This window comes from Chiloscyllium plagiosum, unplaced genomic scaffold (genome assembly GCF_037043375.1).
Source record: "Chiloscyllium plagiosum isolate Xiang-an unplaced genomic scaffold, Cpla_swu_hap1 HiC_scaffold_10, whole genome shotgun sequence".
In the NCBI taxonomy this organism is placed as follows: Eukaryota; Metazoa; Chordata; class Chondrichthyes; order Orectolobiformes; family Hemiscylliidae; genus Chiloscyllium; species Chiloscyllium plagiosum.
In genome coordinates, this window is record NW_028270148.1 from 108,950,618 (window position 1) to 108,962,647 (window position 12,030).

At 44.0% G+C, this 12,030-nt stretch overlaps 1 protein-coding gene across 2 annotated transcripts in view; it reads left to right on the forward strand.

Moving 5' to 3' along the window:
- Positions 1 to 12,030, forward strand: part of plcb1 (phospholipase C beta 1) — an 867,193-nt gene that overhangs the window by 734,568 nt on the left and 120,595 nt on the right. For both annotated transcript variants that reach the window (XM_043696584.2, XM_043696585.2), the window contains exons 20-21: positions 4,387 to 4,541; positions 10,777 to 10,941. In XM_043696584.2, coding sequence (XP_043552519.1) covers positions 4,387 to 4,541; positions 10,777 to 10,941 — 320 coding nt within the window. The remainder of the gene's footprint in view (positions 1 to 4,386; positions 4,542 to 10,776; positions 10,942 to 12,030) is intronic.

Consider the following 12,030-nt stretch of genomic DNA (forward strand, 5'->3'; position numbering starts at 1 on the left):
TACACTTAATGATAAGGTCGTAGGGAATGTTGCTGATCAAAGAGACCTTGGAGTGCAGGTTCATAGCTCCTTGAAAGTGGAGTCGCAGGTAGATAGGATAGTAAAGAAGGCGTTTGGTATACTTTCCTTTATTGGTCAGAATATTGAGTACAGGAGTTGGGAGGTCATGTTGTGGCTGTACAGGACATTGGTTAGGCCACTGTTGGAATATTGCGTGCAATTCTGGTCTCCTTCCCATTGGAAAGATGTTGTGAAACTTGAAAGGGTTCAGAAATGATTTGCAAGGATGTTGCCAGGGTTGGAGGATTTGAGCTATTGGGAGAGGCTGAATAGACTAGGGCTGTTTCCCCTGGACCGTCAGAGACTGAGGGGCGACCTCATAGAGGCTTATAAAATCATGAGGGACATGGATAGGATAAATAGACAAGGTCTTTTCCCTGGGGTGGGGGAGTCCAGAACTAGAGGGCATAGGTTTAGGGTGAGAGGGGAAAGATATAAAAGAGACCTAAGGGATAACGTTTTTACTCAGAGGGTGGTACGTGTATGTAATGAGCTGCCAGAGGAAGTGGTGGAGGCAGGTACAATTGCAACATTTAAAATGCATCCGGATGGGTATATGAATAGGAAGGGTTTAGAGGAATATAGGTTTGCTCACTGAGCTGGAAGGTGCATTTCCAGACGTTTTGTCATCCGACTAGGTAACATTTTCAGTGGGCGAAGCACTGTTGATAATTCCTGCTTTCTATTTATATGTTTGGGTTTCTTTGGGTTGGTGATATCATTTCCTGTGGTGACATCATTTCCTTTGGTGATGTCACTTCCTGATATTTTTCTCAGTGGGGTGGTAGATGGGGTCTAACTCGATGGTGTTTGTTGAAAGGAGGTTGATCGATTTGGAGGCATATGGGCCGGGTGGGACAAGATTGAGTTGGGATATCTGGTCGGCATGGACGGGTTGGACCAAAGGGTCTGTTTCCATGCTGTTCATCTCTATGACTCAATGGAGTTCAGGTTGAAGATCCTCTATGTGCATTGACAAAATTAAAATCTTTCATCTTGTGGCTTGCAAAATTTATAAAGGAGGACCAATTAACACTGCATGAGAAATCAGTGCTGATTGATTGGCAAGTTGATGTCTGATTGCTCAAGACATTGCCGTAGAGACTGCATTGGAGATCTTCTCTCCCATACATTTGATGTTTTTTTTATAAGTGCACAATGCCTTGAGTGTTCCTTTTCCCTACAAACAATGCATTTGTAGCTCTCTGCAAGAGGAAGTGAACCCATTATTAAAGTGGTTGGTCGTGTAAATCCTCGCACACTCAAGGTTGTTCAGCAAGTATTGTCCAATCACAGAATCAAATCTAATGCCCTAAGTTTTGTGAGCATGGACTGCTATGATACTAAGCCGTTGATCTTATTGAATGGGGTTATAGAGTCAATCCCGCTGATATTTGTGATGTTGTGCTGTGCGGAACGTTCAGATACAGACAAATGAGCAGGACTGGCTGTTGGACATTAGCTGGTGGGAGTGGGATCTTTTTATGAGATTCCTTTCTCATAGATGAACTTCAACAACAATGAGAGCCTGTTGGGAAAGCGGGAACCATTAATATTGCATTACTTTAGCAACTTTTGCAGTCCCTGTAGACCAGAATGTCCTCCATACTCGGAGAAGTGGGTTATCCAAGCCAATGGAGCCTTGTGCATTCATTCGTAATTGTTGAAAACCGAGTTACTAACCTTAACTTCGAATCTTCAAGCTATCAAATCAAATCTGAAATATTTATAATGTTTAATGGGCATTATTGGAGGAGAGAGGAGAATCGTGAGCTTATTATAGCTCCTGGATGATGTGGAGATGCCGGTGTTGGACTGGGGTGGACAAAGTTCAAAATCACACAACACCAGATTATAGTCCAACAGGTTTATTTGGAAGCACTGGCTTTCAGAGCACTGCTCCTTCATCAGGTGGTTGTGGAGTATAAGATCATAAGACACAGAATTTCTAGCAGAAGATTACAGTGTCATACAGCTATATATTGAACAAACAAGGAATTTTAAGTCTTTCATCTTTTAGAATGGGTTGCACGTTTCAATTCATTAATATGTAAATCCCATAACTTCTTTTAAGCCACCTTCTCGAGATAACTTAAGGTTTTCTAACTTAAGGTGCCATCTCAGCTCAGACAAGGCATTATAGGTGTGAGGTCATAGTCTGTCTGTATCCCAAACTTAAGTCAGACTGGTTCTATTTCCAAAGTGGAATTTACAAAGTATGACATGGATTGACTGCCTGCAGATTGGGCATTTTTTGAGCAAAATAGAATGAGTCTGCAAATCCTCCCCATTGACTTGTATGTATGTGTGCGTGCCTGAGAGAGAGCGTGTGCATGTGAGTGTGTGAGTGCATGTGAGAAAATGTGTATTTGCATGTGTGAAAGCTCGGTAAAGTGTGTGTGTGGGTGTGATGGAGTATAAGTTTGTGAGAGGGTGTGTGCATGGGTGTCAGTGTGGGGGATGTGTGTGTATGAGAGAGAGTGTATATATGAGAGAGAGGGTCTGCGTGTGTGCACATGTGCATGTGTGTATGTATGTATGTATGCATAGTGTTGTGGGGTCACCTGTAGTGTGACATGAACCCAAGGTCCCGGTTGAGGCCATCCCCATAGGTACGGAACTTGGCTATCAGCCTCTGCTCAGCCACTTTGCGTTGTTGCCTGTCCCGAAGTCCACCTTGGAGGATGGTCACCTGAAGATTCTCAGGCCCCTGATCTGCTGAAGTGTTCCCTGATTGATGAAGGAGCGGCGCTCCGAAAGCTAGTGCTTCCAAATAAACCTGTTGGACTATAAGCTGGTGTTGTGTGATTTTTAACTTTAGCTGCTGGATGGCCGGGCTGAAGCAACTACACTTTTTTTTAAAAAGATCATTCTGAAGGTGGATTTATCCTTTATCCATGAAACATGATGCGTACACAATCCTTCAAAACTGAGGAAGAGAAAGGCAATAGGCTTTCTTTCTTCATGAATATCTAACCTAGTTTAGCCACTTAGTCTGGTGTCGAACTGATAGATTCACACAGTGCAGAAGGAGGCCATTCGACCTATCATGTCAATGTTGGTTCTGTTATGCCCTTCCACCCCCTTACTTGGTTAGAGATTTTAAAAAAACTGCAGATGTTGGAATCCAAAGTAGACAAACAGGAGGCTGGAGGAACACAGCAAGTCAGGCAGCATCAAGAGGTGGAGAAGTCAATGTTTCTGGTCAATACCCTTCATCAGGACCTGATTTTTCCATCTCCAGATGCTGCCTAACTTGCTGTGTTCCTTCAGACACCTGTTTCCTTTGAGGTGTTGTGCTGCAGTAGTAGCGTCCCCACTTCTGGGCCAGGAGCCTTGGGTTCAGGTGGGCAGCAGGCTGGCTCAGTGGTTAGCACTGCTGCCTCATGGCGCCAGGGACCTGACTATCTGTATGGAGTTTGCACATTCTCCCAGTGTCTGCGTGGGTTTTCTCCGGGTGCTCCGGTTTCCTCCCACGGTCCAAAGATGTGCAGGTCAGGGTGGATTAGCCATGCTAAGTTATCCATAGTGACCAGGGATGTGCAAGCTAAGCGAGTTAATGTGGGATTACGGGAATTAGGGGGTGCTCTTTGCAGGGCCAGTGCAGACCTGATGGGCTGAATGGCCTCTATCTGCACAGTAGGAATTCTATAACTCCCCTATGATTCTATGTCCTACCTGCTCCAGAGATATGTCCTAACATACTCTAAAAGATTGATGAGGAAAATACCTACCACCCAGTTCCTGCAGGAGTTCCCCCAAGAACTGTGGAAAGAGGGGAAACTCGGAGAGCATGGATTAGATATTATTCCTCACTAAATTGTCAGAGGAAGTGGTGGAGGCTGGTACAATTGCAACATTTAAAAGGCATCTGGATGGGTATATGAATAGGACGGGTTTGGAGGGATATGGGCCGGTGCTGGCAGCTGGAACTAGATTGTGTTGGGATATCTGGTCGGCATGGACGAGTTGGACCAAAGCGTCTGTTTCGATGTTGTACATCTCTATGACTCTATAAATGTGAGGCAAAAGTGAGGACTGCAGATGCTGGAGATTAGAGTCTAGATCAGAGTGGTGCTGGAAAAGCAGGTCAGGCAGCATCCGAGGAGCAGGAAAATCGATGTTTCAGGCAAAAGCCCTTCATCAGTTTAATCTAGACTCTATAAATGTGAGCATATTCCCCCAACTTCCCCTGCGTACAGTGAACATCCTGGGATTGAATGTTGTTTGCACAAATCTGATACACAGTTAATGATAAAATGGTCAAATGAAAAATGTATCGAGGTCTAAAAATCTTTTATACTTTTGTTTGAATGATGTACTCAGATCTGGCTATGCAACTGAACATGGGGATGTTTGAGCATAATGGGAAAAGTGGCTTCCGCCTGAAACCGGAGTTCATGAGACGGACAGACAAGCACTTTGACCCCTTCACTGAGACCACTGTGGATGGGATTGTGGCCAATACCCTCTCAGTAAAGGTATGCAACATTCACTTTAAATGGAGATCTTTAAAGGAATTTTTTTTATCAAAGGATGTGGTTGACTTACATCGGATTGGAGTGTGGGTGATAAAGTGCTATGAGAAACGAAGCTCACTGCCAACTAATTTTAGTCTGAGTCAAATTCCGAAGCAGTCTTTATTCATCCGTTCTTGCAAGCCCGGGTGACCACAAAGTAGGCACCCTTCTGAATAATATTATTTTACATTTATACAGTTTTCTATGAGCCTCCCTGTACCTTCCCTTTTACCTCACATGTGACAGTTGTATTGCTCTGTGCAGCTGCTAATCTAGTCGGCTTACCACATCTGTCTGTGGCCTGTTGTTAGCGTGCAACCCCCCCTTGATAGCTGAGTCTTATTACTTTTGCTGACACAACACTGGGTCTTATCACTTATGCACACTGAGTCTTTATGACTTCTAAGTACCTGACTTCTGTGGAAGCAACACTTAGACACATTTTACACAGTGCTACAATACTGTAGCAGGCCATTTGGCCCATTGACTCTGTGCTGGCTCTCTGCAAGGCTGAGTTGGCTCATTCCCATTCGTCTGCTCTTTTTCCATTACCCAATTATTTTCTTTCTTTTTGGTACCGCTTTGGAGAGACACTGCCTACTTTCAAGCTGTGCATTCTAGATGCTAACCAGCCGCTGTGTGAAACAATTTTCCCTCAGGCCACCTTTGATTCTTTTGGCGATGACCTTGTCTCAGTGTCCTCTGGGTGTTGAGCCTTCCTAAGGCCATGGGTAATAGGAGCAGGAGAAAGCAATTCATCCCCTTAAGCCTGCTCTGTCAGTCAGGAAGATCATGGGCTGATCAGATTGAGGCCCTAACTCCACTGTAAACCTTGACACCAGTGCTATCTAACTCAACTGGGATATATATTCAAGCCAGGGAACTATAGACCAGCGAGCCTGACATCAGTGGGAAAGTTGGTGGAAGGAATCCTGAGGGACTGGAAATCATGTCTCACAACCTTGACTGAGTTTTTTGAAGAAGTCACATCAAGGATTGATGAGGGCAGAGTGGTAGATGTGCGCTATATGGACTTCAGTAAGGCGTTTGACAAGATTCCCCATGGGATACTGGTTAGCAAGGTTAGATCTCACGGAATACAGGGAGAACTAGCCTTTTGGATAGAGAACTGGCTCAAAGGTAGAAGACAGAGGGTGGTGGTGGAGGGTTGTTTTTCGGACAGGAGGCCTGTGACCAGTGGAGTGCCACAAGGATCGGTGCTGGGTCCTCTACTTCTCATCACTTATATAAATGATTTGGACGTGAGCATAAGAGTATGTTTGCAGATGACACCAAAATTGGAGGTGTAGTGGACAGCAAAGAGGGTTACCTCAGATTACAACAGGATCTTGACCAGATGGGCCAATGGGCTGAGGAGTGGCAGATGGAGTTTAATTTAAATAAATGTGAGGTCATGCATTTTGGGAAAGCAAATCTTAGCAGGACTTATACACTTAATGGTAAGGTCCTAGGGAGTGTTGCTGAACAAAGAGACCTTGGAGTGCAGGTTCATAGCTCCTTGAAAGTAGAGTCGCAGGCAGATAGGATAATGAAGAAGGTGTTTGATATGCTTTCCTTTATTGGTCAGAGTATTAAGTACAGGAGTTGGGAGGTCATGTTGCAGCTGTACAGGACATTGGTTATTGCGTGCAATTCTGGTCTCCTTCCTATCGGAAAGATGTTGTGAAACCTGAAAGGGTTCAGAAAAGATTTACAAGGATGTTGCCAGGGTTGGAGGATTTGAGCTACAGGGAGAGGCTGAACAGGCTGGGGCTGTTTTCCCTGGAGCGTCGGAGGCTGAGGGGTGACCTTATAGAGATTTATAAAATCATGAAGGGAATGGATAGGATAAATAGATAAAGTCCTTTCCCTGGGGTGGGATAGTTTTAGGCTGAGAGGGGAAAGATATCAAAGAGATCTAAGGGGCAACTTTTTCATGCAGAGGGTAGTGCGTGTGTGGAGTGAGCTGCCAGAGGAAGTGGTGGAAGCTGGTAGAATTGTAACATTTAAAAGGTATCTGGATGGGTATATGAATAGGAAGGGTTTGGAGGGATATGGGTCAAGTGCTGGCAAGTGGGACTAGATTGGGTTGGGATATCTGCTCGGCATGGATGAGTTGTACCGAAGTGTCTGTTTTCATGCTGTACATCTCTGCGACTCTATGACCCACTACTGGCTGTGGAAGAGAATTTCAAAGAAGTACAAACCTCTGGGAGAAGAGTTTTTTACTCCTCTCTGTCTCCACTGTCTCCTTAAGTTTTTTTAAACGCTCCCCCTTGGTTCTAGATTCTTCTCAGTACTTGCCCTGTCAAGTCCTCTCAGAGTTTGGTACATCACTTCTCATTGTGCTAAACTCTAACAGGGATAGGTCAAAGCTACTCAACCTTTCCACATCAGATATCCCTTTCATCCGAGGAAACAGTCAAATGAACCTTCTCTGAAATGTATCCCTTTTAAGTCTATCACCGAGACAGAGGAACCTCCTTCATGAGTCCACTCTGCCCATCGAAGAGATAGCCCCCACTCCCCTCTGCCTCCTCCAAGATCGTACTCTCAGCTTTCACCCTTCTCCATTGGATTCTCAACCCTAACACCCATCACCTTTAAAAACTCTGTGTTGTGTGCAGACAGTGTTGCGACTCTGTCTGACTGTTAGAAATCAGTTGTAGTGTTTGCTTCATAACTTATAATGTGTTCGACTGTTTTAAATAAACCAACTCACGGGATTAATCAATTCCTGACATGCGATTGATTATTAGACCACCCCACGCAAACTGAAGTCTGGCTCCAGCAATGACCTGCACCAGGGGTAGCCCATAATCTTGCCAGTAATCATTGAATTGCTGGACATCCAACTGGTGGCAGATCTCACGTTCAGGAAGCCCCATTTCAGACGGCCAGAATTCCGGCCTCCAGCCTGTCAACCATTAACTGACCATGGTGTCGCCATTCTTATTGAAGGTGGACTCCCCATTTATTTTTCTAGCCAGGCAAGAAAGGGACAGTGGCACATGCATGCTGCCGAATTCCACACGGGATGTCGCATTCAGGTAAGTTTTACATCTCCGAAGCCCCCTTCCCTCCATCCCACATTCCTGATGAAGGGCTTAAACCTGAAACATCGACTCTCTTGCTCCTTGGATGCTGCCTGACCTGCTGTGCTTTTCCAATGCCACACGTTTCGACTCTGATCTCTGAAGGTAAGCGATATGAGAGATGAGACAATTGCAAAGCCCAACACGGTAGGTCATTGTGCTGGTTTAAGGCACATCAAATTCAAGACTTTAATATTATACAATTGTCAGGTAAATGTTAACAATCAATTGTACTGACGCAAGAGGAACGTAACTGTTCAAGCTGATTTACCTCGTAAAATTAAATCTGTATCATTCCCAGAAATGACTGTCTCAGTTAAGTGATAGTATTGTTTCCTTCGTTACCTGAGATCACTCTGCCTTTACTTGTAGCTCAGTGGTAGCACTTAGACCTCACAGTGAGAAGGCCGTCATTACTCTCGGGGTTTAAGGCTTCAATCCGGCCTGACACTACAAGTGCAGGACTGACTGAGTGCTGCAGTGTCAAAAGAACTCTCTTATGGATGAAATGTTAAATGGAGGTTCCATCTGCATATAAAAGGCCCCATCATGTCATTCAAAAAGGGGTAAGTATGTCCATATCAGTGATGCATTCAGAATTAATCCCTGAAACAACATTAAAACAGACAATCACTGAAAAGCACATTGCTAAAGTTGCTCATTTTGTACTCATCAGAACCAGTGCGAGAATGCCAAGTTACATAGAACATAGAAAAGTACAGCACAGAACAGGCCCTTTGGCCCACAATGTTGTGCCGAGATTTAATCCTAATATAAAATATAGTAACAACCTACGCACCCCTCAACTCACTGCTATCCATGTGAATGTCCAGCAGTCGCTTAAGTGTCCCCAATGACTCTGCTTACGAGCAATCACAACCATTTATGCAAAAGGAGAAAACGATACTGATTGGTTCATAAGTCAATTCTGATTGGATGAGGTGCTCTAGGCTCCACCCTCCATTCCCAAGCTCCGGGGTAATTTCAGAAAAGCACAAGCCTTGAGTATATTCCTTTTGTTTGCAGAGAACTGGTCCCAGTGGATGAACATCACTTGGAGGAAATTCAAACAAACTGTATTATGAGCTTGTGTGATTGTTCAGGCAGCCCAGACAGCAGCCTTTCTCTTCTGCAGTATAAATTGTTATGATCATTTCCAATGTAACATTCTGAAGTTTGCAAAGTGCAAAGTGAAAAACTTTAAAATGTGTTTTGGTTTTCAGCAATACGAAAACAGGCTACCATTTCTGAAATAACTCAACAGAGGCCGGTATCCCATCCCCAAGTCACCCTTTATTTACATGTGCGCAATACAGTCAGTTGTGCTCTAACGCATGGTTCCATTCTCATACAATCCCGTGTAATGAGAAAATTGTGTAATAGCAGCACCACTTAAACTAATGGGGCCGGAATTGTGTTATAACCAATGTACATTTTGAAAGTTCACACTATGGAAACAATGTCCCCAATTTGTCAATCGCGTTATAGCGAAACGCACGTTATAGCTGAACGACCTGTACTTGACACTGATCCAGTTTCCTCAGAGCCAGCTCTCAGAGTGAACGGAACCCCTGAGACTCCTTGTTGTCTTTTAAATATTTTTTCTCTCTTTTTTTAAGAGGTCAGTTCCCTCCCTAACACAAAATGGAGAGTCCTTCACCACTGATCCAGTTCCCTCAGAGCCAGTTCTCAGAGTGAACAGAAGCTCTGAGACTCCTGTTTCTATCTGTCAGCCAGAGCTCCCGGCTTGGATCAGGTTAACAGCCCCAATCAGTGAACTCATTCTCTATGAGGTCCACCTGGCTGACCTTCTTGCAATCACTACAAGCTCATTTATCACATTGTTGTTTATGGGATCCTGTTGCACACCCGATCGGATGCTACTTTTCCCTAATTACTGCATTGACAACAAAAGTACTTCAAGATCCTTCGGGATGTCGCATGACAGCTGCTAAATAAATGCAAGTCATTTTTGTTCAGGTTAATTCATATCTTGATGTGTTTCTGAATGTTTTTGAGGCAAGCAAGGAGTGGACACCATGTTAGTGCAAGCTGACATAATTTTTTAATAAGTATTTACATGAGGTACGGAGATGTGGTGGTGGAAGAATTCACTAGAGCCTTCTTCCCTCAGGATTTCAGATGGTGCAGAATAAGAGCTATAAGACCATAAGAAATAAGAATGGAAGTAAGGCCATTCAGCCCATCAAGTCCACTCCGCCATTCAATCATGGCTGATGGGTATTTTAACGCCACTTACCCGCACTCTCCCCATAATCCCTTAATTCCTTGCAAGATTAAGAATTTATCAATCTCTGCCTTGAAGACATTTAATGTCCCGGCCTCCACTGTGTTCCATGGCAATGAATTCCACAGGCCCACCACTCTCTGGCTGAAGAAATGTGTCCTCATTTCTATTCTAAATTGAACCCCTCTAATTCTAAGGCTGTGCACACAGGTCCTAATATCCCCACCTGACAGAAACAATTTCCCAGCATCGACCCTTTCTAAGCCATGCATTATCTTGTAAGTTTCTATTTGATCTCCACTCAACCTTCTGAACTCTAATGAATACAATCCAGGATCCTCACCTGTTCATCGTATGTTAGGCCTACCATTCCAGAGATCATCTGTGTGAATCTCCCCGAGACACGCTCCAGTGCCAGTATGTCCTTCCTAAGGTGTGGGGCCCAAAACTGGACACAGTATTCTAAATGGGGCCTAAGTAGAGCTTTATAAAGTCTTAGTAGCACCTCACTGTTTTTACGTTCCAACCCTCTTGAAATAAATGACAACATTACGTTTGCTTTCTTAACCATGGACTCAACCTGCAAGTCAACCTTTAGAGAATCCTGGACCAGCACTCCCAGATCGCTTTGTATTTTGGCTGTATGAATTTTCTGACCGCTTAGAAAATAGTCCATGCCTGTGTTCTTTTTTCGAAAGTGCAAGACCTTGCATTTGCATGAACCCTTCATGCTACTAATTTCATTCTGCTAGTCAAAATGGGCCCATTTTAGTCATTTGGTATTTCTTTCTTTGCCTCATACTGTTGAACTTCAGATCACTATTAAGATGGGGATTTTGTTGTTTCCTTTCAGGTGCTCTCGGGTCAATTTCTCTCCGACAAGAAAGTTGGGACTTACGTGGAGATAGACATGTTTGGTCTTCCAGTGGACACTAGAAGGAAGGCTTTCAAAACGAAAACGTCACAGAACAATGCGGTAAATCCAGTCTGGGAAGATGACCCCATCGTGTTTAAAAAGGTTCGTCCTTTCCCTTTCAAGACTTTGCAGCATTACTGTATTTCCTTTCAGGCCAGTTAACTTTCTTCCTTGAGGTGAAATGCAGAGAGAGCTGTGGAGTCATACAGCACGGAAACAGACCCTTCGGTCCAACTCGTCCATGCCGACCTTTTTCTCCCAAAAGTAAACTAGTCCCACGTGCCTGCATTTGACCCACATCCTTCTAAACCTTTCCTGTTCAGGTACCTGTCCAGTTGCCTTTTAACGTTGTAACTGTACCTGCATCTACCTCTTGAGATGATGCTGCTCCTTTCACAAGTTCATGCTGTCTTTGGCTTTATTTTTCAGAGAGGTCGTAAATGCAGTGATTCAGAAAAGTCTGGCCTTGGACGGGCTTTAGGGCCAAGTTGATTATAGCTAACAGATACTGCCCCAGGCAACAGCCTTTCAGGTTAAAAGAAAACACTTGTACCATGAAGGGGGAGTGGCCAGTTCTCCCAGCCCAGCTTTTCTCTGGTTTGGTTTGAGTAGTCTGCCTGGTCACTGAAAGCAGTCAGTCAGTTTGAGGCTGCTGGTCCTAGAAACAGCTACATGGAAGAGGGTCTTCCATGTTGAATATCTTTTCCACCTCTCTCTCTCTCCTGTAAGACCCTGTATTTGATTTTTCCTTTTGTGCCAAGAGATGTTTGTGGGGATTTTTGCAAATATTTGGAACAGCACCATTAATTTGGGATAACCTGTTGAGTTTTTGGATATGTTGTTATTCCGTATTCTGTTGTCTTTTGGTTGTGTTTCATTCCATAATCTTGCAAATAAAGTCTGTTTTGTTTAAAACTAAGTGGTTTGATCAGCTGCATCGCACCTGGAATATCCACTATACACCTGCTTAAAACAATGAGCAAAGTTAGGGTCTGGGCTCCTTTCTTGAAATGTTTTGAGGGAGTCTGGCCTGGTCCATAACATGCTTCCCCAGGCAGTTCTTTCCACATACGAACCATCCTTTATGTGAAAATGTTGTCACTTTTAAATATTTCTCCAATATTTCCCATCTTATCTATGCCCCTCATGATTTTATAAACCACTGTAAGGTCACGCCTCAACTTCCTAAAC